The 27,198-nt window shown below is 36.9% G+C and overlaps 1 protein-coding gene and 1 non-coding gene across 2 annotated transcripts in view; both read right to left on the bottom strand.

Annotated features, from left to right (window-relative positions):
- Positions 1 to 11,931: 11,931 nt before the first annotated feature.
- Positions 11,932 to 27,198, bottom strand: part of Sgsh (N-sulfoglucosamine sulfohydrolase) — a 33,694-nt gene continuing 18,427 nt past the window's right edge. The window contains exons 5-10 of the mRNA XM_083125569.1: positions 24,153 to 24,391; positions 22,467 to 22,586; positions 18,029 to 18,229; positions 17,552 to 17,721; positions 15,465 to 15,611; positions 11,932 to 12,697 (exon numbers count right to left, since the gene is read on the bottom strand). Of these exons, the coding sequence (XP_082981695.1) occupies positions 12,551 to 12,697; positions 15,465 to 15,611; positions 17,552 to 17,721; positions 18,029 to 18,229; positions 22,467 to 22,586; positions 24,153 to 24,391 (1,024 nt within the window). The 3' untranslated portion in view covers positions 11,932 to 12,550. The remainder of the gene's footprint in view (positions 12,698 to 15,464; positions 15,612 to 17,551; positions 17,722 to 18,028; positions 18,230 to 22,466; positions 22,587 to 24,152; positions 24,392 to 27,198) is intronic.
- On the bottom strand, positions 21,980 to 22,051 carry TRNAT-GGU (transfer RNA threonine (anticodon GGU)). The gene has a single exon. It is a non-coding gene; the product is annotated as a tRNA-Thr (tRNA).

A 27,198-nucleotide genomic window follows, 5' to 3' on the forward strand; every position in this document is an offset into this window, starting at 1 on the left:
TAACCTGGACACACATTGGGATGAGATTAAAGCAGAAATCCCACTGCAAACTTTGGTGAGTGTTACTGAAGCAGTTGTGGTCCATACTCAGAGATGTAATGGTGCTGGAGACCATCAGTTTGAGCATTTATTGTAAACATTTAGCCCAGAAAGTGCATTGAAATCTTCAAACTGACTTGTAACCAGACTTTCAGGTAAATACACATCTTTGTATGAAGACGTTTTAACATTTTTTTCTTCTTCTCCTGAAGTGTGTGTACACTTTTTTGAAGCACTCTGTATATTACTGATTATAGAAACTGAAAAATTTCTAACTTTCTGATAGAAGACTTGCTGTTTACAATCAGCATTGCTAAAATCGTTCTTTAGTTTTAGATTTAAACTATTTTAAGTCTGTGATAGAGAAGAAAGGCAAATGAAGTGTACTGACAGCCTGCCTATCTGTTCAAAATAATCTTAGAGGGTAAAATCTGATCCATGGATATTACAAACTTATAACACCTTGATATCACACAAGTTATCAGTAGGATATATTTTCTGAACTATGTTGAAAGCGTTGTTTTGTACTTATTGTTTTGTTTTTGCAATTAATTTACTAGTCACTCCAATGATGATATGTTTGGAAACCAAAAATTAAAAAAAGCAATCAAAGGTTAATGATGTTAGTGAATAATAACTGGATCAGTTATTTTCTTTTTATTATTATTGGAAACCTTTTCTTCTTTTGTAGAAATTGACTTTTGATTAGGTTTGTATTTACTGATAGTAGTGTGCTACAAGTTATTTGCTTATTCGTTGGAGTTTCTTCAAGCCATGGTCAGACTTTAATGTTACTGGTTAATATGTACAGAATGGTAAAATAGTGTTTTTCTGAAAGAAGTGTGTGGTTGTCAAGGAATAAAATAGTAAAAATCTGGGTAAAAACTACTTGAAAGTTAGAAGAACAAAATATTAAAGGAGCTAAAAGCATATAAATTCAATGGTTAGTATTGGGGCACTTTTCAGTAAAAAGAAAGCTCATATGTAGCTAAGTGGTTTACCCTCTTGCTTCAGTGCATTAACTCCCAGGTTCGATCCATGGTTGAACATGAGAACAGTTGGGGAGCTACTTGGGAGGTGATGCTCATTGTAGCAGTCATAAAAAGCTGGGAATCTGTAGCAGTGGGACTTAATTGACTGACCATGTAACACCCTATGGGAAAACCTGCTTGGTAGGTCTTGGCCCCCAGAGTATTGTTGCACCAGAGAGAGTGAGAATCTGCAATGGAAGTACCTTCATGGGACGGTCATATCTGTGTATGTGTACCAATTGATTGATTGATTTGGTGTTTTAAGTCCACTTTATGCACAGTAAGGCTAATTGGGACTGGACCTACAGTTTAGAGTGGGATCTGAACCACTACGTGTGTCCACCGGGTATCGAACCTGCATGGCGACGACGGTGTATCAATTATTGAGCTCCAAAAAGCAAATACTCAGTGCAATATGAAGTAACTCAATAGCCCCGTCTATTTCGCTGCACTTTTTGGCACTCTGTGTAGTGCAGATGTACCCCGGTGTCAGGCTGGTGCAAGGAAATGACGTTCAACCAATTAGACGAATATCGGTGTTCAAGTTCAGAAGATTCAACAAATGCCTGTCTGCTGCTTCAAACGTTCATTTGATTAGTTAGCATGCACCACGTGATACATCACATGCTACACCGCTCCAGAAGGTAGTGCAAACAGTGCAGACACCAAATACACTACTTGACACCAAAGTACTTGAACACGAAGTAGACAAGTCTGTGTTGCACCGTGTAACCAACTAGATGGTTCAGTGCAATGAGAGTCAAAAGGGGGCAGCGAACTAGATGGGGCTAATGATGCAATTTTTCTGGCCTTGAGTGGCAACAATGAATTTTTATGGCTTGACTGGACCTTGGCCAACATCAGCAAAGCCATCGTCGAAATTTCTTCTCTTTTCGTAAAACCACTATGGTATTCAACATTCTGAAAAATCTGCTTAGAATGCCTTTTTTGTGTGGCTTGCTTTCACTGTTGTGTAGATATGTGTGATGGAAAATAGGCATCCATAGCTACAAATCTATAATTAATATCTGGACAACAGGAAAAGGAAACCACATGAAGATTTGTGTGAATGATCTAAAAGGATTTCTAAGCAGATGTAATTTTTCAGATTTTTGGAATATCATAGTCGTTTTTTGAAAGAAGAGGAAATTTTAAAAAACAAATGTGAATATCTGAAGCTGTTGCATCACAGAGTTTAGTTAAGTAATATGTAGAAAGTCTGCCTTAAACATCCACCTACTATTTCAAAAGAACATGTCCTCATTATTAAAGGAAGCAAGAACCCATCTTCATAAATTTAGACCAGGAAGAAATTTAAAATCTTCTACTTTGTCAAAGATTATAAATGGGTACCATCCTGGGAAATATTAGCCTGTGACATTTTAGCTGCATAATGTGCATAGCTATTTGGTTTGTGATCTCAAGTACATCATTGAATTTTTGCTTTTGTTTGTGTACGTGCTATTAATTATATTGTTGCATTGGTATTGTTAAGCAATCTACTCAACTTGCTTGTCTGCATGTACATCTTTCAAGCCATTGTTGTCATTCAGTAACAACATTCCACTCGTGTCTGAGAAATTTCTGGATGTTTTGTTTTATGAATGCACTTTCTGTGGGTCAAGCATAGTTTTTCAGTTTCCAGATGTGTCCCCTCGTATAATGTAAAATAAATGAATTACATTAAGGGGCCTCATTGAATAAATGTTATTATCTTTATTGAACAAAAACAGGAAGCATTTTACACCCCCAAAAACTTATCATTTGATATTTGGTTAGTTTAGCATTATTATTAAGAAGTAAGTTGAATTATTTGAAGCAAATTCTGAACAATTGTGATATTTTACTTCTTCGATGTTAATATATATTAATACTTCATTTGGTTTGGATATGCTCTGCCTAAATGTATTTATTTTTGCTGATGGTCTTATCAGGGTAGCTCTGTTTTGAAGTCATTAAGGCATATCCTATATTATTGTTGTATTAAGCTCATGGTTATTAACAATTGCTAATGCTGGTTCCTATGAGTTGTATACTAAATGCCTTGTATTAAAAAAACAAAAGGCACATCTTTTTATGATAACACTTGGTGGAAATTAGATAATATAAGTAGAGAAGACAATATATCATTAAGTATGAATAGATTAATACCTGACATGAGTGATAGGAAGTTATACAGCTTGCCACATATGATGGCCACATGGGCAGAGGGAAACACTGCAGGAGACAGGTCAATGATGATGTCAGAATTCCTACTGGCTATGCTTTCGCTTGGAGGAGGATTGGCTGTTGCAGTCAGGTGACCTCCACTGTGTACCGCATGTAACGCTCATTAGCCATCAAATATGGTGAGCTGTAGAGTATAATTATAGGGTCTAGGTTATAGGGAGTTAGATTCAGGGAATGACTGGCTTAAGACATGAATATAATTCAGATTTTCCAATGAATATTACGTAAACCACAAATGCAAATAATTTTTGAAAGAGGATTTTCTTATATATTTATAATGCTGTTGCTGAATTTTTCTTGACTTTCCATGTATCACTTTTATACAAGAAGAATTTATTTACAATTTCCTGAGCTTCACATTGTTCTTTTCAAGGATTTCATATTGTTACAACAGTGTAATTGATTCTTTGTTTTCATTAATGATAAGTACATACAGGATGTGGTCAAGTTTTAGCTAGTTATACAAATTTGTTGGAAACTTCTAAAACTACTACAAATTGTGTAGGCCTATTAGGAATAATTCAAAGTTATGTGATTCAATTTTGTTTTTGTTCTTTCTTTCGTTAATAATTATTTTAAACTTGTTGGTGTATTTACCTGGAGAGAACTTTTAAGAAGTGAAAAATTACTTCCCAAAGTGATTTTTCCAGATTTCTTGCCAGTAGGAATCATGAAAATTTGTACTTGAAAAGTATGTACTGTACAGAAAGGAGCTATACAGGAATTTTCAAGTAACATATTTTGAAAATTTGACAGTATTGGTGTTATGTATGAGGGTGTTTAAATACATTATGTACTTAATAGGCATTGACCTATAATAAGTTCAGATTTTTTAAAGTCCACTTTATGTGCTGAAAGGCTAATTAGGACTGTGTGTACAGTTTAAAGTGGTATCTGAGCCACAACAATGTGCACACACCAGGCAGCACCATCTCAATCATTGAAAGAGACCCCAGATTTGCAGAAAACCCATTATGTGCCGGTCCAATTTAAATGAGAAATTGGTTGTATTGAATTGTTGAATCATGTACATTCTTAAATTTCACATTTTCCCACTATAATATACTTAACCAGCAAAGTCCCAATAAAATTTATTATAATGCTTCTGTGCATTATATGTTTGTTAGTCATATACTCCTTGAAAACGAAACACAAATATGGGTTTTTAATTGGTGTAACTAAAGAAGCAGCATATTGGATTTTTTCCCTCTCTCTAATTGTTTTTCTTTTGCGAACTTGGAACTTACGATTTTCTTAAACAAACTATATCAACTGTATTTTCTTGTTCTCAGGTTTATCTTGGTGACAGCAAAAATTTAGTTATACTTTACCAATAAGGACAAATACTTAGTCAGAGAACATATTATATTCGTGTTCATTATTTGGCTGATCACATAATCCTATATAAATTTCAATTTTTCTTTTTTACGTCATGAAGACAACACATTCAGTTTTTTATTATTATTTCCTTTTTCACAAAAATATTTGCCTTGCTTGATCAGATGAAATATTCTCATGTTTTATCAACTGCTCTACCTGTATTTCTGAAGTACAATATGCAAATCAATTTCTTTCAATGTGGGTGCAATATACTTGATCTTCATGTCACTTCTCTTTAATTGTGCAAGAAGGGTGGGACGTTGAAAAATGTTAAGTAATATTTGTATTATTCAACATTCATACTATACAAAACACTATTTTTATACTTTCTTTAAAAAAATCTCAATTTCAATCCTCAACAGTCAGGCATGCCACATCTGTGCAGTATGGTGGGTGATTCTTTGCAGTAGCATATTTTCCTATCTAAATTTTTGTTCAACCAAACTTTAGTTTGTGTATGTTCCTGTTGTTAATTACTTTGTCTGTTCTTGCCCTGTCCACACACATACAAAAATATGTTTTGTATTTTGTTATGTATTCTGATCTCATTCTGCATTTCTTTACTTGTTGTCTCCAATTTTCTGTATTTCTCAGTTTTGTGTTTCTATGTAGCATGTAATATTCCTTTCCCCCCTCTAATCAGTACTATTATTTTCCCCTTTATGCTCTATTGACTGACATGACACATTTAATTTTATTTACATGGGTAATTTCAGATGTAATTTTTCTTATCTGTGGTCATTCTTCTTTTTATTATCATTTTGTAACATCTTAGTATAATACATAAAAGTTTTCAGATCTGTTGCTGAAATACTCTGTATTTGTTGCCCCCTTTTATATAATACAGACTGTTTAATAATATTTTATCTTTATTAGATAATTGTAAATAACGTTTGAAAAGCAGGTGAAAATTGTAACTTGAAAGGGTTTGAATCTGAGATCCTTGAACTTCGTTCCACTCTTGTACTCAATTAATATACCAAGCCACAGTTTGTCACAATTTCACTTTATTAGACACTGGCTTATCCTGAATGTGAAATTTAAAAAGCATTACATTTGAGAATGCTTTATACGTAACTCAGTTCTGCGTAATTCTGTTTTATATGTAAATTACTGTAGTAAAGGTAAAGTGGTCCCCTGTGCTTAGCACCATGCCATGAAGGCGTATAGGGGGTGTGGGGGTAACGCCCCATACTTTCTTGATCCGGTCATGAGTGGGGGTGATTTGATCAGCACCGTGCCCCTGACCACCTTTACCCCCCCCCCCCCAGAGTTTCCCCCAGGTACCCATGTCATTCGATGCTGGGTGGGCACTAGGGCCGCTTCCAACGTTAGAAAAGTTCCCAGACTTGAACCAGCTGGGGATCGAACCTGGGACCTTGAGCATGGTAGTCAGACGAAATTACTGTAGTGCCCAGCAAAATATAATTTTAAAACGTGTTAATTAAACCTTATTTGCACGTAATGCATTTATACGTAATTCAATGTTATACATACTAATTTTCATAAAATACAGTTGATTTGTAGGTAACCAAGCTACAACAATGTCGCAGAAGTATAAACTTTTTGTTGTTACAAAAACACAAGGCAAGTTTCAAAATTCAAATACGAAACAGGATAGGCATGGTGGGAGTTGGTCTCGGGTTGTGAGAAAGACAAGTGTGGCATGGTGGCGTCACAGAGAGGGCAAGGAGATGCAGCACGTGGCGTGAAATCTGAGGAGAAAGATTTGGTGCAATTTTTCAGAATATGAGATGCATTTTCTTTTGCACAGAATCGAGATACGAAAGTACACATGTTAAAAAAATGCCGATAGCTGACATTTGCCTTGGTTCCATAATTAAAACAACAGCGGTTCCTTCAGTGAACATTTTCCGTTCCTATTGGTCGGCCACAGAGAACAGAAAGACGAAAAGTTACATGCTTGACCAGGAAGTAAAAATTATACAGGATGTGGATGCTAATCCACATAAAACTTAAGAATGAAACTTTTAGATTCATTAATTTACCACTTTATGACTTTATGACAGAAATAACCTGTATTACGTATATCGTGACTTTGACAGAAATAACCTGTATTTGGTATATCGTGTTCCTGAAAATAGATACAATTACATATTTTAATAATGATATGACATGGTATATAAATCTGATTTTGTAAGTAATTGTCAGTTATACGTGTTATGTTCTCTTCACCTTGACATCTGTATAACTCAGGTTCAACTGTATTTAATTATGGATGATTTGAGTTATGTGTGAAGCTTGACTATGTAATAACTTGTAGAACAGTCCTCTCGTCATCAGTTCCATTTTTCTATCCAACTTATCACCAACTCCTCGTATTGAAATATCACTGCAGTTTGATTGGTCCAGTAAGACTGTTTTACATGAACTGAAAGTATTGGATGGTGCATCACTGTTCTAATGGTTGACTATGTTCAGTTCCCATATAAGTACTGCATTCCAAAACGAAACGGGGAACGGTAGAATGTTTTCACCAAAGCTGTGTATGAAGTTCGCAAAATTGTGTGTTGTTTCACGTAGACGTGGATCTTTCTTTTAAAATTAGAAGAGAAAGATTTGAAGTATTAAGAAGCATAACCTTCTATTGAAATATGGCGATTTTTTTCTACGTCTTCCCTCAATGTGTATGTTGTAGCTAATACGTGTGTGTGTGTGGTTTTTGAAAAGAATGAATGCTGCTACTTCCGTGAAAAAAGCCACTTTGTTACATGTTTTCTTGTTTTGTTGTTTCGTACTAGATCTAAACAAAACTTATTTTTTATATGTGTTAATTATATGGATATTGTTTAACTTATGCTTTGTAGATTGATATGTTATGCTGTTTGCAGTGTTTTCCACTTGTTAGTGAAACATTGTAGCATTTTCAGTACCTACAGGGTAACATCTGACCTCCTAAACCCTACAAATTTCATAATACAAAGTTCTTATTAAGATATTAAACCATAAGATTACTCATGAAAAATATTGCAATAGAAGGATATCATGTGTATTTACATTAACACTATCATTTTTTATATTATATTCAGTACAAAATAATGTAGGGTGTTTTTTATCTTTAATTCCTGTATAGAGAAAGGAGTAGTTAATCTCACAGTGTTGGACATTTATATTTGTACAATTTTGACGGGAATCTCAAGAACTTGAAGTGCAGCTTTGACGTTAGCATTCAATCCAATTGGATCCTAATTTTGTATTATATTTGTATTGTTTGTGATATTGTAAGTGCCATTGATGTTGTAAATAAAATCGTTACATTTAAAAGAGACTCATTTTTCTTGCCTTTTTAATCAGTCCATTCCCAAAATTACTCATTTTAACAAGATCTTTTGGTTAATAGCGTGAAATTGCAGTTATACATTTTGCAATAGTACGTTTTTCTCATTAGTATGTTTTTTTTTTGTTTTGTTTTTTCTGGTGGTCCCTTGCAGTTTCCTTAAGGTTCTGTACTATTGTATTTCAGTTATACAGTGTGTCTGGCTTAAAAGTACAATAAAAGAAAATTTTATAAGTTTTAAGTTTATGAAGATATTTCCGTAGAGCTTTCTTCAACCTATAGAGTAACTCAAACAGTTGGTACACCTCAATATGAGCACCATTAGTTCCTCTACAGATGTCCAACCTGTATTGAAGCTCTGCCATGTGTTCTTCAGCATCACTGGAGTCACATTTCGGATTGGAGCACAAATGCGATGTCGTAGATCAGGAAGGTCACGAACCTGTGTCTGGTACAATTGTGACTTTACAAAACCAGGAGTAATGTCTGGGGAACCAGGGGGGGTCAAGTCCACATGGCTACTGACGCTACGACTGTTCAATTCAGTTCAGTTTGTGCACACACGCAATCAGAGTTCTGACGTTTTGCAAGCTTTCGAAAAAAACCTTTTGAGATTAACTTTCAAACTACGTAAGGCTTAAGGTGCTCTTGGTTAAATATTACATGTAATGATTTTTTCTTTTATTGTACTTTTAAGCCAGACACGCTGTATGTTCAACGATTTCAGCCCCAACAAGGAAAAGAACTTCAGTTCTAGTAGCACCAAGCTTTCTGAAACCTCGGAAAATGTGCGAACTACAGGCTTCCCCATGATGTAGCCTAGCGACACTGCTCTCATGCCAGGTTTTCAAATACTGTGGTGGATCTATATACATTTTTAACTGTGCTTGCTCAAAAGAATGCTGCTCTTGGAGTTCAAGATTTCTGAAGAAAACATGTGCCACCAGTTCCCATGCAGGCATTTTATCAGCTACAACCACTCTTGGCTTGGAATTCAATTTCTGTGGCTTGCATTGCAGGGCAGGGGTAAAAATGCACCCTTGAACCAGACTGAGCCTTGCTAAATAATCCTGTTTTTGTTCTTTGCATTGTGTTGGATGAGTTGTACGAGGGTCACTATTTATATTTTGAGCCTAACAATGAAAAAAACAGGAATTTGGCATTGAAAACTGCTTTATTGTTTTTCGAAGTATTCTCCTTTATGGTTAATACACTTTTGCATTCGTTCGAACCATTTGTCAAAGCAGTTTTTCCAATCTTCTTGAGACACCTCCATAATATGGTTTTTGAACGCATCAACAGCATTTTCCGCCGACGAAAATCGTTGTCCACGCAATTTATTCTTGACATTCGAGAACAAGAAGAAGTCATTGGGTGCCAAATCAGGACTGTACGGCGAATGACCCATCAATTCGATTTTTTGACTGTTCATAAAGTCGGTTGTTAGACGAGATGTGTGACAGCTGGCATTGTCTTGATGAAGAATGATCCGACGGCGTTTGTTTGTTTTCCGTATTTGACCGAAGACCTCTGGCAAACAAATTGTTGTGTACCATTCAGAGTTGACCTTTCTACGTTCCTCTAAAGGCACAGTTGCCACATGACCAGTTTTCCCGAAAAAACAGGCGACCATTTGTTTCGATGTGCTTTGAGCGCAAACAACTTTTGTTGGATTGGGTTCATCTTGAAACACCCATACAGTCGACTGCTGTTTACGTTCCAGCTCATATGCATATATCCATGATTCGTCACCTGTTACAATCTTACATACGTCTTTTGAAAAACCACGATTGTATTTATTGAGCATTTGTTTGCACCAATTGACGCGAGCGTCTTTTTAAGTTTTTGTCAAATTGTGTGGGATCCAACGAGAACATACCTTTCTCACAGCTAAATGATCATGTAATATTTTATATATGCTGGTGGAACTAATGCCTATGGTTGCCTCAATCTCACAGTATGTCACATGACGATCTTGCAGTATTAGGTTTTGCACAGCATCAATGTTTTCTTGAACAACAACTGATTTTGGACGACCTTCGCGAATCTCGTCGGTGAGCGAATGGCGGCCATGATTAAATTTGTTATACCAGCGTTTCACAGTGGCAAAGGATGAGGCTTCATCGCCAAATGTGGAAGTAAGTTGATCGATGCACTCTTGTCTTGATAATCCACGTCGAAAATCGTAAAAAATCATCGCACGAAAATGTTCATGAGTTAATTCCATTTTATTGTTGTCGCGCAAATCTCCAAGGCAACATAAACAACACAAATCAAGCTATTGACAAAACATTTAAAGTACGTTATGGCCAATAATGCCAGACGATTCCGTGCAAATGTGAAATCGTGCCTAACTTCAATCAGTGTTGCCAAGGTTCAAAATATAAATAGTGGCCCTCGCATCTGCCACAAGCAGATTTTTTTATAAAAACAAAATCGCTGATAAACGAATTATTGGACATTGTGGAAATTATTTTTAGCATGTGAATGGTTCTGAATAGACGTCCCTGTTTTGTGTTGTGTTTGTATTTTATAATCGTCAAAGCAAAAAAAAGAAGAAGAAAAAAACACTTAAGAGGTTGCAGATTCAAAACAATAACGTTTTTCTACTTTATGTTGTACGAGTCATTGCTGTCAGAAGCTAATGCCAAAAGCATCATACACCTACTGCCCAATAAGATGGGCATAGCCCACTCTTTGCTATAGTCGTATTGTGAATAAGCAGCAGGCTATGTCTCTTGTGCACGTGTATTATAACCACATCTTTCAAATTCCAACTGCTAGATGATGTGAGTGTGTTGTTTTCTTTGCTGTCAAGTCTGATTTTTACTTGTAACGTATTACATTTTGCTTTAACTTATGCTCTTGAGAATTGCATTGAACAATTTATATGCACATTATAAATTTTTCACTAGGATTCTGCTTGTGATTTTGAAGTTACTGACGAGTTTGAATCTGAAGAGGAAGTGTTTAGATTATTTTTTGTTAATTATTTCAATATTATTCGTCTGGAAAGTTTTGAGACGGTAAAATTGGAAGTAGAATTAATTAGAAATAAGTTTTGCAGCAGGTGGTATGGTTGATTGCAGCTCTTCCTGTGATCTTAAAAGTGTTTCCGTGAGATTCCGCCAGATGGCAGGACGTTGCATAGTAACACAGGTGTCTTTGCTGCGGTGGTATTGTGTTCTTGGTGATCGTCAAGCATGGATGTGAAAATCGAGCAGTGTGTGAACATACACTTTTGTGTGAATTTAGGAAAGACAGTCGCGGAAACCTGGAACCTTATCCAGCAGGCATATGTGAGCAGTCATTATGAGGAGCACGAGTGTTCGAGTGGCACAAGAGTTTTGTGAATGGCAGGGAGTCTGTGGAGGAAGAGACTTACTCTGGGTGGCCATGAACAACCCATATGTGCCCGAGGGTGAAACAATAAACCAAACACACTATGTGAGCTTGTTGAAATGTTTGTGGAAGGCACTTAGGCAATGACGATCTGACCTATGGGCTTCAGGACAATGTTTTCTCTTGCACCACGGTGTCTGTCCAGGAATTTATGGCAAAACACAAAATTACAGCTCTTCCACACTCTCCATACTCCCTTGATATGTCTCCATGTGATACGTTCCTTATTCCACTGCCGAAAAGAGCACTGAAGGGGACATGGAACAGAAACGTTACAGCTATCCAAGTGGCTGCGACAGCTGAGCTACACAGCAACCCAGAAGAGGCTTTCTCTGCATGCTACCAGAACCTGCAGAAGCATTGGCAGAAGTGTCAGTTCCAGAGGAGACTACTTTGAAGGTACCCAGGACAAATAATTAGTGAGTACAAAATTTTCGTAGTTATTTTAACAGTCTCTAAACTTTCCAGGCAAAGGTTGTACATAGTGAAAAAAATATTTTAGATAACTTTTATTAAAATGTTTTATTTTTTTTATTTCAAAACATAGTTACAACAAAAAAAAAACAGGGCTGACCTGATACCACTTTCAACCGATACTGATATTGAAATTTATAATAATTTAAAGCTGTTCAAAATATTGATCATCAGTATTAGTGTGTAAGTATTCTACTTCAATTGTATGCATCAATTGACCAAGAACTTTGCTTTAAAATATTCAAGAATTACATCAGAATATTAAAATACACTTTATATAATCAAAAAATCCAGTTTTTTACATCAAAATTGGTGCAAATTAAAAAGTAAGTTCGAATTTTGCATAATTTCCAGGATAATTACACTCTACAAAGGTAATTACACTCTACAAAGGTACCATGTGGCATTTTTGAGGACCCCGTGAAAGACCGAAATGCCACAAAGTATCGGCTGGTATCGGTAAATAAATTCCAACCAAGACATCGATATCAGGATCAGCTCAGCCATACAAAAAACATTCATTAATATGAGATATTTTTCAAGCCAAAGCATTAAAAACTCAAACATAGGCACAAAAACACACTTTTTAGGTAAGTCAGAATGTCTTCATCACCAGGAAAGCTTCAAGATGTATAATAATAATATTCTAGTTTAATATTTGAACTCCTTGAATGTGGTTGCTGTGATTATATGTATTTCATAGTTCATTGTGGAAAGGAAGACACTGTGGATGGTGCTTGAAAGCACCAGCATTTTCCAATACACCATGTGGGGCACAAATCCATGGATCATAAGTAACATTCAGCCATTGCAACAGTTTCTCTTGTAAGTTGAGCAGTACATTCTGTTTAAGGAAAGAAACATGTACACATTATAAGATACTTATTAATAACATTTAGATTTGACCTATATGCATATGCTAACATCTATTTCATATTAATTGTATACATTGCTTGTTGCCTTACATTGGAAGATAGTGATTTTTTTTCCCAGCAATTTCACTGCTTTTTAAGCTGATGAGCACCACGTGAAATATGGAGAAAAAAAGGCAGTGCTTACCGTATTTACTCATGTATAATGTGCACTTTTTTCCAAAATGTTTGCCCAAAAAACTGTGGTGCGTATTATACACGGACATAATTATATTTGGACAGCCAACGTGAAACTATACAAGGTCATTCCATGATTTTGTGACACTTGCATTGATTTTTCATGTTAACAGAACCCTATCATGTTATATGTCGTTGTAAAGTTTAAATTCTGCAGTTTCTGAATATGACAACAGTATTCCGTTCAAGATGGTGACACTAATGTGCAATGCGGTTAAAATAAGTTCACCACAAAATGAAGGAATGTTTTTATTTTTATGGTACGGTACTTTGGATGAAAGAAAAGATAAGGAAAAAGAAAATAATAATTAAAATGTATTACTGGCCAAATAATATGACATATATGGAGTGTGTAAATGCCTTAATGGAAGAAATCTTGTGCTGCTAACTGCTAGTTTGAGGGTCCTGAATGGGCCTCGTATTAATGTTACGTTAGTCACGAAAAAGTATATATTTTGAAGGTTTTTTTTTTAGAAAAAGTAAAGAAGAAATGAGGAAAACCATGTATAAAAGTTTAAAGGCCATTTTTCACTATTTTTCAATTCGCTTGTTTACACAAGAGGATATTCTCCTCTTGGTCCACATAGCAACAGGTGACTCATTGAATAGGTACGATGTCATTCACCATTGATCGGCATAGCAACAACCTACGACTAAGAAAGCCATTTCTTCTTAAACCTGAATTATACTGTTCATTATATACGAGATATAATTTTTTGTCACTTTTAACCATAAAAAAACATTAAAATAGATTATTCTGAATTCATTGATTTTTGTTATTTAGTATGACTTTTCTGCCACTTTTGGCTAATTGAAATGATGAGGATGAGTGATGATACGATGAAATTGATGAAGGAGGATGAGTGATGATACGATGAAATTGATGAAGGGACACTCACAAAGAGCACACATACCCAGGCTGGGATTCGAACCTGGGACCCCTGATGTCATAGTGTGCTGTGCTAAAAACTCTGCCATGGAGGTTGGCTTGAAATTATGAGTTGTTACGAAAGTCATCATCACACAATGAGAAGACATTTAAATTGTTCATGTCTGACATGTGAAAGGTTGTACATTCATATCTTGTATAAATGTAACTTAAACTATTTAAATTTTTATAATCTGTTTAGTAGGTATATGGGACAGATTAATCGGTACTCTAGTGTAACTAACTAACTAACTAACTCTCTAGCCGACTCTAGTGTAAGGTGACCAGATTTTTAAAACAACAAAACGGGACATTTTTCACATTTACCTGAGGAAAAACGGTATGGAAAATTGTACAGATTTTAATGTAAAAACTGTTTTGTCATAAATACTTATGTTTGAAAACTAAATAAATAAATAGTGTGTAAATAACTTAGAATATGGTAATATGCACTGCACTCCAACCTAGTCCTTTAGAATTAGAAGTCATACTTTGATGAATGCCTCACACGCCACCCCGTAATTAGTTGAATGATCTCCCACCGCAGGTGAGTAGCTTCAGGTGGAAGTGAGGCTGGCAGTTGGTAGGTAGGCTCGGGTACTCAATGGGCTGTTGTGCCATCGGTTATTACTTGGATGAATGGATCTTCTCCAGTACATTTTTCTTTTCAAATAGCATTTTGTAAAAGTTTGCACACATATGATTAAAGTTTACCTTATTATTCAACACAGCTTTCAAAGTTTGTACTGAAAGAGCATTCCTGTCACTTGTCCACAAACCATTCATGTATGAAAGCACTCATTCAGTGGGGCATTAGTTCCAGGTAGACAGAGAAGACACTCCAATAATTTAACAAAATTGGAATATGGCACATTGTTGATGTTAAAATGTGAAATAATTTCTGCCCAACAATCGCCTGGTGTTTTTTTTTTCCACCTTTGATTTTTCGAATATTTCTGGCATTATGTACTAGTTTATGCTGATAAGTCATAGTCACAAAAAAAGGACATTTTGGCGTTCCAAAAAAAATCAGATCACCTTACTCTGGTATCAGCTGATATAGGCATATCAGTGTGTGAGTTTATCAATAAAAATACCGATTCCGATCTAATATTTCTTATTAATTTACTAATTTAGTAACCTGTAATTCAGTGAAAAATTCTTGACACCTTACTTTGTTTTAGGAAATAAAAAACCTTGGTTTTGTAAAGTACACAATTTATTTCTCTAGGGCAAAACATATTGCAGTCACCTAGTTATGAACATTAATTAACAAGGGAAATTAACCATTCAGGCTGGCTGATTTTATATCGGATCGGAATATTTGATATCAGTACGTGGTTGGTATAGAGCGACCACAAGGAAAAAACTTTGGACCAAAAGTCCCCGTCCAGCTTTCCCTTCTTCCGTTCAGCTCGGGCTATAAGGAAACAGGGTCCACTCTTCCCCTTCCCTCCATGTGGGAGTACAGTGTACAGGAGTCGCGGGTCTGCGCAGGTTTCTTTGCTTGTGGTTCCAATATATCAACAAAAATTTCGAATCAGTCTATTCCTACAAATTATACAATTGTTTACCTTGTATGAAAGCTTCCTGGCAACATTGTACCTTTCTTCAGGATCATTTTTCAGGTCGTACAACTCCCATTCATTTCTATAGTAGTAAGAATGTAATGTCTTATACCAATTTAGTGGTTGACCCCTCTGAGTCCTATTCAGTAGATCCTGAAACCAATTCATAATGTAATAGTTGTGATTGTATTATATGCTCCCTATATTATATTAAGAGAACAAAATTATTAATTTGATAAACATCATCCCTTCTTCAGTAGTTGCCCCAGCTAAGAGACCTGTCATCAATTTGTCAAATGAGAAATTCCAAAAAATGGAAGTTGAAAATTCACCTCTACCCTACTAGTGATACCTGTGATGATAAATTCTCTTTTTCAAATATGCTCCTCCTCAAAAAATGAATTTGAAATTCTGGCATTTTTGTCAGGAACCTCGAGCAATCCTTTAATAATTAACTGAACAAATTGCCACTGTAATGAAAGTACAAGTCCTGCACCATGCAGTCTAAGGTACAAGCTTTGGGCTCTGGTTACAAGATGGGTACAGGTTCAAGTCTTCCAGCAGAATGTAGCAACTTTTCATGACATTTCGGCCTGTGTATGAGAAAATTGGGAAGCTATGAGTAGCGTAACCTGATCATAGGAACCTACATCAACAAATCGGGGTTTGTCATGCTGACCACACGTCACCCCATAACTGGTTGGATAATCTTCCACCTCTGGTGGGAATGTGGCTGGCAGTCAGTAGGTAGGCACTGGCCCGCACAGGCTGTTACGCCGCAGGTTATTTATTATATTTATAATTAAATTACAGACATGAAATATGTAATCTTCACCAAACATGAACTTTCCAGAGGGGGAAGGAGTAAGGCTCTGGTTAATGTTTGCGAAATTTCAATACTGAGTAGATATTATTAAAATATCAAGGTACCATTATTGACATTGACTGCCTATATGCTTAGAAGATCACCTCTCTGAATGTCTTACAGCAATGGGAATTGTGGTGTTTTTCTTCTATACATCAATATACAAGGTCCATCCATAAATAAATTAACTTTTTTTTTAGGAAAGAAAACAAGTAATCACCTTCAAAATAATCACCAGAGGAGGCAATACACTTTGACCAGCGTTTGTACAGGTCTTGGAAACACTGTTGATAGTAAGTGTTCGCAAAATACGCGTAACATTTAATCACAGAGGTCCTTCCTAACCGAAATCGAAGACAAAGGTGCTGCTGATTGCATTTTGTGATTCCCAAGGACTGATCCACCATGAATTTGTCCCTGAAAACCAAACAGTCAATCAGTGGTATTACAAGAAATTTCTGACAGAGACTTGGATAAGGAAAATAACATTGTGTGAAATGTGGGTAGAAATTTAAATATAATGAACAAGGAAGTACTTGGTTGACTCAGAAACAGGATGAAGCAGGTTAGGAAGGACCTCTGTGATTCTGGCCAATGGTTTCTGTTACACAATAATGCTCGGCCTCATACCGCATTGTCTGTACAATAATACCTTGCTAAGCATTCAGTGACAGTGATCGGTCACCCTCCATATTCTCCGGACTTATCGCCTGCTGATTTTTTCCTTTTTCCAAGCTTAAGATGGCTATGAAAGAGTGATGATTTGACAACATCGCGGGCATTAAATTAAATGTTATGTGCATTTTGCGAACACTTAATGTCAATGACTATCAACAATGTTTCTAAGACCTGTACAAACGCTGGTCAAAGTGTATTGCCTCCTCTGGTGATTATTTTGAAGGTAATTACTTGTTTTCTTTCCTAAAAAAAGGTTGTTTTTTTAATTTTTTTATGGGTGGACCTTGTATTAACTAATACGTACTAAACTTTGTTGCACAACCTTGGATAGAGCTCTATAATACTACTGTTAGATGGAAATGTATTTTTGTGAAATTTCTGACAGAGACCTAGATAAGGAAAATAACATAGTGTGAGTAGAAATTTAAATATAATGAACAGTTGTAGATACAATTCCCAATTGGAGCATATTATGTTTCATCCTAGATCTTCATAACTTTGTGGGTTTGACACACGGACTCACACTTGAGCACTCTTGCTTTGGTCTTACCTGAAAAGATGGTGATAAGTAGAAATCCTGATCAATCGGGAATGGCATTTTGAAGTTTAAGTTGTGTATCAGTTTGTATCGTTTTGTACGAACAGCACGCATTGGGTAATACATCGTCACTTCATGGAGATTATGGCTTGCAAACACAGCATCGTAGCCCGTTGCTGGTTCTAAAATTTAAATAAAATTTTTACATAATTATTTAATTTTAAGTAAATTTTAGTGCAGGTATGGTTTTGTATAAACCAAAATGATTTATACATCCTCTCAAAAACAAACAGAAAAAGTCCAAAAATTTTACTGTCATTTCTTTTGCACAAAGGCCAAATTGGTGATCACTTTGGCTCTAAATGGCACGGTCAAGGCTTGAATCTGGGAATTTTGGTGGCAATATTGAAAATTGACCACTTAACACATTCAGCCACTGAGCCATCCTCAAAAGAAAGAAAAAAATCAAGGTTTATACATAAAACTTACCATTATCCAACAAGGGCAATAAAGACTTTCCAGTTATTGCCACTGGCTGATCCTTATGCATTATGTGGTACTTTGGAATAGGTATATCAAACCAATCTAATATTGTTGGTGTTATATCAAGGAGGCTTGTCATGGCATGAGTTACATCTCCTTGACGACTAGTATGGTGAGGTGATGAAACTAGCATAGGCTCTGACAATCCTGCAAAGAAAAAAGACATAGGAAATAATGAAAAATTGAGAAAATTACAATTATTACAAGCAGTGGCAGCTGGCGGCAAGTATGATGGATGGGTAGTGCCAACGTGATCAAGAAATCGAAAAAAACAACAAAAAAACTCCGCAATGCCCCCGCTCCCTCCTTGAGGTTGCCCCACTGGCTAAGATATTTATCCTCGTTTGGTAACGTGGAAAACAGTGTGGGTTTAAGTAATAACACACTAATACGATTCATCTTCACTCACTAACCTATCTTTATACACTACAGGACACTTCACTAAAAACACACTTACAAGAGGAAGGGAAAACAAATCTTCTCACCTTCTCCCCCATGCACACGTATTCCAACTGGATGTTGAAAATATTCCAGACATTTGATGTAAAAAGAAATTGTTGAAATGCCAAAGAAAACTCGCATCACCATAGGATTTTTTACTTTTATATTTTTAGAAAGTCTGGATGGCCCTCTAGGCGCATCTATCTATTATCAAAATGTTCATTTAACTTTGGAAAAATACTAGGTTCGTTTCTCCAAAAGTTGGCAGAAAAGTAGATAGTACCTTTTTCAAGAATTACTTCCCCAACGGGTCTTACAAATCCGTCGTATTTAGCGACTTATCTCTGAAGATGGCAACTGTGTCAACACTGAGAAAATTCCCTCGCTGTGCCAAAGCAAAAACGGGCACGGGTGGTGTCTTATGGGCTAACCCCATTGGCTAACACCACCCCCTGCCACCTTCTTCCCGGCTCATGGTGGAAATGTTACTCGCTGAGACTTCTCACGTGTTTCAACTTGGTCAAGCCAGCTCTTGAGTGGCGAGGACCGCTGCCTCGCCGAGAGTACGAAACAGCTGGCGATGCAGTGAGGAGGTTGGGGCTGTGGTTGGAGCGGTCATCACCTCAGCTTGACCGATTGCAAGATTCGAATCTCCTTGTGTGTAAACTATCAATGTATTAATTTAACAATAGTTGGGCTATGTATGCCTTTCTTCTGAGGGTAGTGCCATGGCACGGCGGTAACCTTCTCCACTCCCCTATTTTTCTAAGGGTTTTATTTTCAAATATTCTTAATTTATGTTCCCCTTTTAATGTAAGGGACCAAGTTTCGCACGAACCTTCCGACCTTCTGTAAACAACCGTCTTACTTTGAGTAACATATCACTCCGCGCCAGCTGTTCATGAACGGTGTGGCCATCATATGCTGCTCACTCGCAACCTTTAATTTTACGTAACATGAAAAAACGTATTCTTATTTTAACTGATAATCTACACATTGAAGTATAATAAATTTTCTACAAGTGATTAAATACGTGTTCATGTTCAAGAATGAACATATTTTTCTACGCCAAAAGTTCAATTAATCTGACACTGGGTTAACAGATCCCCCTCCCCCCCCCCATCTCTCAGTATGACAGCGCCAAAGTTATAAGAGAGTGAGAGAGAGAGAGAGAGAGAGAGATAGAGATAGAGAGAGAGAGAGAGAGATAGATAGATATATATTCAGTAATTCAAGCCTTTTGGTTTTATTTCCACCAAATTATTGCCCAACATTGTTGACATGTGAAGTATTGTTTTCTCCTTTGTGCAACAAATATACCGCCAGTTTTAGCAGAAGCTAAACAAATATAAACCGTGGAATAAAAAGAGATTGTTTATCTTTCTCTCGGTTTCTCGTGCACTAGAAAACAAGAAGACGATAATAAGCACATTATTTACGCACGTCTCATGCGAGTAATGTATTTTCTTACCTTGATTCAGCAGTTCCTTTTTGAACTTGAGGCATTTTCGGCGCTAGACATCATCCCGTCAGAGTTCGGTCTGTCAAATTTGCTTGCCAAAAAGGAACTCAACGTGGCACAAGAGGCGATTTAACGTCGACTGCTAAAATTGGGGATATCATCATCAATCATCGCTATCAACATCTTCTCCACAGTGGACAGGACGGCTCTTTGATTGAAAGAATACGAAAGCACCTCGCGTTGTATTGCATTTATCTCAAAATCGGTGTACTTGTTTATACGAGCAACAACGTGTTTTTTCGCGGGACTCACAACATGACCGGTCGTTTTACTTTCTTTCACCACACCGAAAACACAAAGTGCAGACACACAATTACACTTGGACACCAACTTCACTGCTTGCTCAGGATAGCACCGACACAACGTCACATAAACGTTAAGAACAACCTGCTTCTTGCCACTTTTCAAACGGCTGTATTTCCGAAAGACTACTCTGAAAACAAGGGAGACGTTTCTCCTTCCTGCACGCATGGAAGTCGCCATGTTCGAAACTGGCGCTATTTTCTTGCTGCTCACGTGATCAATTGTAATTTATACAATAATCACGTATTATTATTATTATAAACAGAAACCTTTAATGAAAATATATTTTAAAATGTATAATCCAATGTAATTTACACGTTTTTCTTCCATTAGCGTACTTTCATAGAACGGCCTACATGATGTGGAAGAAATCCGTTATTAGGCTGTTGCCAACCACAATACTTCTCACTAAGTCAAGTACAGAAACGGAAGTGGTATGTCGATTGTCGGCATATGATAGTGTGATTTCACATTGTCAGTGACGATCCTCCGGGGATGGGGAAGGATGGTGACATCCTCACACTCCGGAATACTTTTGCGGGTGAAGGAGGGCAGGCCGTAGGGTGAGGGAGGTTGATTTAAGATGAACACCTCACAACAAGAGAGAAGAAAAATGTGACAATATTTAAAAATTCACCCCCAAATATGCATTTTATTTTATATGTAGCGTACAATAAAATGTGACTGCCTCAAAATATTTCTGTATTCTACAGTCTTCTTTCCCCACTTTTATGCTTCTCTAAGTTGCCGTTTTAGTTTCCCTTGGTGTCTGCTGCATAATTATTAATTTAGTCAATCAAATCATATGTATTAGCTTACTTTCATTATCTATAATAATAAATCATAACACTTTCCAACATCAAATAAATTTAATGAAGAAACCCTGGTTTCAAAACGTAATTTATCTCAATGTGTCACATTCTTCTAACAAGGTTTTTTTAGTAAAATATGAGAGAAAATTAATCCTTTGGTACGGAACCGTCTTACTTCTGGGGGATAAGATGTAAATTTTGTATTTGATTTTTTTAATAGAGCGTTGCTTTTCTTCCACTTTTGGCTAATCCCGACAATGAGAATGAGTGATCATCAGATGAAATTGATGAAGGGACACTCACAAATAACACCCATGCCGGGATTCGAGCCAGGGAACTTCGGTGATGAGTCTGAAAGTCGGCCACCAGGCAAGATGTACATTTTTTAAACTTTTTTTTTTAACATACATTCAATAACTTTCAACAGATCATCACTCAGTGATAAACTGCTTATTCCGCATCTGTTGACAAATGGAATGTTTTTACACCTTGTAGGCTATGTGGATTATTTTTTCCTCATAAGTTTGCAACACTGTTAGGGTACACGTGCTTTTGTTTACAGAAGGTCTTAAGTTCTATGATTCTCACTTTACAGGCAAAATTACTGTTTTATATATTTTAACTTTAAGTTTCTTAGATATTATACGAGAAGAGAAAAGTAAAATTAAGTCTGCTTTTTATTTCCTCTTTAATATCATTTTCATTTGTTAGTATTACTCCTAACAAATTTAAATTATTAATTATTGGTTCATTCACATATACTAATTTTGGAAACAGGAATTAAAATACACGTACATAGAAATTTTCAGTGAAAAATGCAGGCTCGACCAGGACTCGAACCTGGGTCTCTGGCATACCGTGCCATTGCTCTAACCACTGAGCTACCGAGCCAGCCTGACCTCGCCTGATTTTTCGCTATCACTGTTTTACCTGCGTGGAATCATGCTGGGAGGATCTAGGCAACATCAAAGTCTACTGTGTTTCAAAGCCAACAGATCCCGTTGCAGTAGCACTGGCAGAGATGATTCCACGCAGGTAAAACAGCGATAGCGAAAAATCAAGTGAGGCCAGGCTGGCTCGGTAGCTCAGTGATAGAGCAATGGCACGGTATGCCAGACACCCAGGTTTGAGTCCTGGTCGAGCCTGCATTTTTTGCTGAAAATTTCTACGTAGTACATCTCCTGTGCGTGCCTAATCTACAATAAGGAATTAAAATATTTCCAAGAAAAATGAGTATTTATAAAATTACTTATCACATGTAATTAACGTATCAATGTTTAAATAGCTCAAAATAAAAACTTATTACCTGGATCATATAGATTAGTTCTGCCACTGGGAAAAGGAATTCCGTTATCTGATGAGTATATAACTAATGTGTCATTTTGAAAACCAGCATTCCGGAGTTCTTTCAACACTAAACCTATTCCTGTAAGAAAATATGGCTTTATAATATTGAAGAAACCTTTTGAAACAACTAAAATCTTAAATTACAGATGAAAATTGTTTTATTTTCTGATGTTGGAAAACTACATGGGTGACCCTTCCACATAGTACACCCAATTTAAAACCTCACTTCCATGTAGTACACCCCGGACTGCATTTTGCAGACTAAAGAGGCTCTGGTGTCTGGACCTACCGGGTGTCCGAGAAGTCTTTGTATGAAAACAAAAATTAACTGTATCCCCTATATGCAACATAGACATGAAAAAATAGTACCAAAATGTTCGGAAACTATTCAAGTTTTTTTTGTTTCAGATTTCTGTACCGTTGCAGTAGTGTAGCAGTGCCAGTGTCCAGCAAACCGGAAATGTACACAAATCAGAAAAAGGCTGAGTGTGTCCTGTGGTTTCACGAGAGCAGGTCACAAAAAACAGTGCAGAGACAGTTTCAAACATCGTGCGTATCTGGGGTAAAGAGCCCCATCATGAGGTGAGGAAGTCGACCATGGGCAACCCAAAGGTGAACGTTTGGTGCGCGCTGCTGCATGACAGAATAATCGAACCATTCTTTTTCTGTAAGGACACCGTAACATCTGGAGTGTATCTCGACATGTTGCAATTGTTTGCTGTTCCTCAATTGCTAGAATACCACCCAGATGTTATCTTTCAACAAGACGGTGCACTGCCACATTGGAGTCTGGAGGTTCGTTCCTACCTTGAACAGACATTTCCTGGAAAATGGATTGGTCGAGATGGACCGATGGCGTGGCCTGAACGATCTCCAGACATAACCCCTTTAGATTTTTTCTATGGAGTTATGTGAAAGACAATGTCTACAGAATTCCTGCATCCGATCTTGCAACTCTGCAACAACGGATAACCCAAGTCATCACATCAATCCCTCCTTTGATGTTGGCTAATGCATGGCGAAAAGTTGAATTTCAACTAGATGTACTCCGTGCTACCAAGGGTGCTCACGTGGAGATTTATTGATTTCTTTCCTATTGCCAATAAAACTTGAATAGTTTCCGAACATTTTGGTACCATTTTTTCATGTCTATGTTGCATATAGCGGATACAGTTAATTTTTGTTTTCATACAAAGACTTCTCGGACACCCGGTATTATCTATAGGATTGTGTGTGTGTTGTCCTATCCTTATGTGTGTTGAGTGCCCCTTTACAGCCTAAGTTTTTAACACAAGTAAGAATATTTTAGTTCTGCAACATTTATGTAATATTAGTTTTCTTTTAGTTATGGTTAAGGGACTGGACCCCGCATAATGTGATGGGTGCAAAATAGCCTAAGTGCTGATGCACCCAAAATTTAAAATTGAATCACTCAATCAAAAACTACACGCTGATCCAAGTATCGTGTGATTGTGCAAAGATGATCAGGTAAATCATACCAAGGTCATTCTAGTTCCATAACCTGCCAAGAGATGGCAGATATATATGTATTACATACATGGTAGTTAATTTAAAATTTACACTAAAGTGGATCTGTAGCTACAGAAAGAAAGGTAGCATAGATACACACAAAAAAGTCTCGTACCTTGATCCAACCTGGATATTGTTGTATATTGTGCTGCCAAATCTTGTCGAGCAGCTGGTGTTTCCTGAACAAAATATGGCACATGAACCTCGTCTGGGTTGTAGTAAATTGGCTTCCAGTCCTCTATATAGCCCATCCCTGGTTCTCCATTGCCAAACTTCTCACAAAAATTGCCATACTCTGGGTGTGTATGACCACACCGATGTGGATCATGAAATGCCACATACAGGAAAAAAGGTCTGTAAAGATTTGGACATGTAATTATTTAATTCCTGGTTGGTTTTGTGTCATTAAAGCACTGCATCACAGTAATCAATAAATTGCACTCAAGGAAGACTGTCTCATTGTTAGTGTTTCTCAACGTGGAAAAGATTCCACACTCCTAATTATACATGTGACGTAATAATAATAATAACCCATGGTGCAACAGCCCTTGAGGGCCAGGGCCTACCTACTGACAGCCAGCCTCACTCCCACATGCCTGAACAGAGGCGAGCGACCATCCAACCAGATACGGGTGATGTGTGGTCAGCACGATGAGTTCCCAGTCATTGTTGCAGGTTTCCATGACTGGGTTACACTATTCATTCATAGCTCCCCAATTTCCTCACAATTGTGGATGGTCAGCTATTCCATACACTTACTGAAATCTCAGAAGAAAAATTGTTACATCCCCCTCCCCCCAGGAGACTCGAACCACCATGCATCCTGAAGCCCAAAGCCATAGACTGCATAGCATTCAGACATTTTTTTTAAAGCATAGTGCAATAATCAAAAATCTCGCAAGACCTAAATTTGCACTGGTAGATGTTCTTTAGAGATAAAAAGCTCTACACTTAAAATCAGAGCACCATTAAAAGACACAATAAAAAGAGACTTCTGCAGGCCAGCTTCGCCAAGTCAGAGTTCAATCGAGGAACAGTGTAGCACATGCATTGGGAGAACCATAGGCCCTAAACATTCAGAGACTGCAGTTGCATGTAAGCAGCACTGAAGCAGAGACAAATGTAATTTTGAAGCTGATTTCTTGAAGCGTCAAACTCAAATCTCTCTGACATGATGGAGTCTGCCCACTACAAAGAAAATCTTCCCTACACTTTACATCCACCAAAGAATGGAATTTCCTTCCAACCTCTCTAACATTCATCCAGTGCCTTCAGCTATTAACAGAAACCTAAATATACAGTAAAACCAAACCTCGTTAATCCGGACAGAATAAAAAAGAAGAATGCAAGATTTTAAATGTGGCTAGAAGTCAATAAGAGAACTTCCCAAAGAAAAGGCAGTCAACCACTGATGAAATTCTGTTTCCCGCAGACTTTGTACTGTACTGTATAGTGTATTAGACCTATGCCCTTTAAATACACCATAATAAATGTGTTTTGTTGCTATAAACGGAATTTTAATGCACTTTCTACTGTTCCTTTAGGTTATTTCAGTTAATCCAGACTTTTGTTAAACCAGTCAACTTATGCCCCCATTAGTCCGGATTAATGAGGTTTTACTGTACTAGCAAGGCAGCGAAGTGCTTTTCTGTTATAAATATATATCCATTGTAATAACTGGCAACTGTGTGCATACAACATCTTATAACTATTAACATTCTAAATTTCATTACTTTCTTTTGTCTTTTCAATTTATTATTATTGCTATTGCTATTTAATTCATTGTTCCAAGTTCTTCTTAAAGGTTCACATAAACCACTTTTTATAGATGAAAAATAATCTAACACAGTAATTTTTAGTGGTTTTTATTTATTTTATCTGCAACTAGTTTACCTAGGAGGAAATAAGGAGTTATTCATTCTTTAGACATGTAGAGTGACTAGCCATGTGAGGTTGTGTTATCGTATGTATGGTATATCTTATGCCTGCCGCAAAATTAGTTTGGTATTGACGCTTGAGAAGCACGTGGAGGAAAGGGGTCTACGTCACTGCGGGAGGGTGGGTTACTGTCATGCGAGCCAATCAAAATCTTCCCAATGCTTCACCAAAGCCCTGGTTTCCTAGCAACAGAAAACTTTTATCATGGTGTTGCCGCTTATCGGGCGATTGTTCTTGCGATCAGATTTCATGTTGTGGGAAGTAGTGAGACGTGTTGTTTGTTTGTTGCGTTGCGTTGCGGTGATATTTTAACCGGTCCGTTTGTTTAGTGTTTACTGAATTTAGCATATTATTTGTTGTATATAACGTGTTGTTTTAGTGTTATTTTTTTGTACATAATTTTCTGTGTTCTGCTTGTGTGTGTGTGTCGTGTGCTTGTGTGAAGAATGTCAAACACAGGAGACAATAATCGAGATGACAATGTACCAAAGAGGCCATGCACTAAAAGAAATAAAGCCTTTGGTAAAGGAATTCCTCTCAAAGGCCAAACGCGGGAGATGGTTTGTTCTGTGCGCAAATATTTTGAGCAAGAGAAAAACAATGGGGTCCAATCATATCTGTAAATAAAGGCGTGTCTAAGAACATCATTGTTACCATAGGGAAAGAAAAATATAATGTGGTGGAAATAAATCAATGCGAGGCTTCAAAATTGGAAACCCCAGGAAAGAAGAGGAATATCAGTAAACGCGTGACAAATTTAGGTACCTTTCAGCAAGACGCTATTCGTCGCCATATTTACTCTTATTATAGGAGAAAAGATCATCCCACTGTTGGGAAACTGCACATTTCGTTGAAAGATTCGGGACTTTTTCAAGGTGGGAAAACATCTTTAAGGACAGTCATAAAATCTCTGGGATTCTCATACAAAAAATTAATGGACGCAAAATACTGATGGAAAAACCTTACATTTCTGCATGGCGATGTAGATTCCTCAGGGGAATTACGAAACACAATTTATGAAATTGTTTGGCTTGACGAAACCTGGGTAAACGCCAATCACAGTGTGAATAAAGAATGGACTGATGACACACCTGAGGGTACGATGGGATTGCCTTTAGGTAAGGGGGGCAGGATAATATTACTTCATGCCGGTACATCCTCAGGGTTCATTCCAAACTGTTGTCTGCTTTTTACTTCTAAGAAAACGGGGAACTATCATGAAG

The sequence above is a fragment of the Lepisma saccharinum genome, chromosome 7 (genome assembly GCF_977018435.1).
Source record: "Lepisma saccharinum chromosome 7, izLepSacc3.1, whole genome shotgun sequence".
Classification (NCBI taxonomy): Eukaryota; Metazoa; Arthropoda; class Insecta; order Zygentoma; family Lepismatidae; genus Lepisma; species Lepisma saccharinum.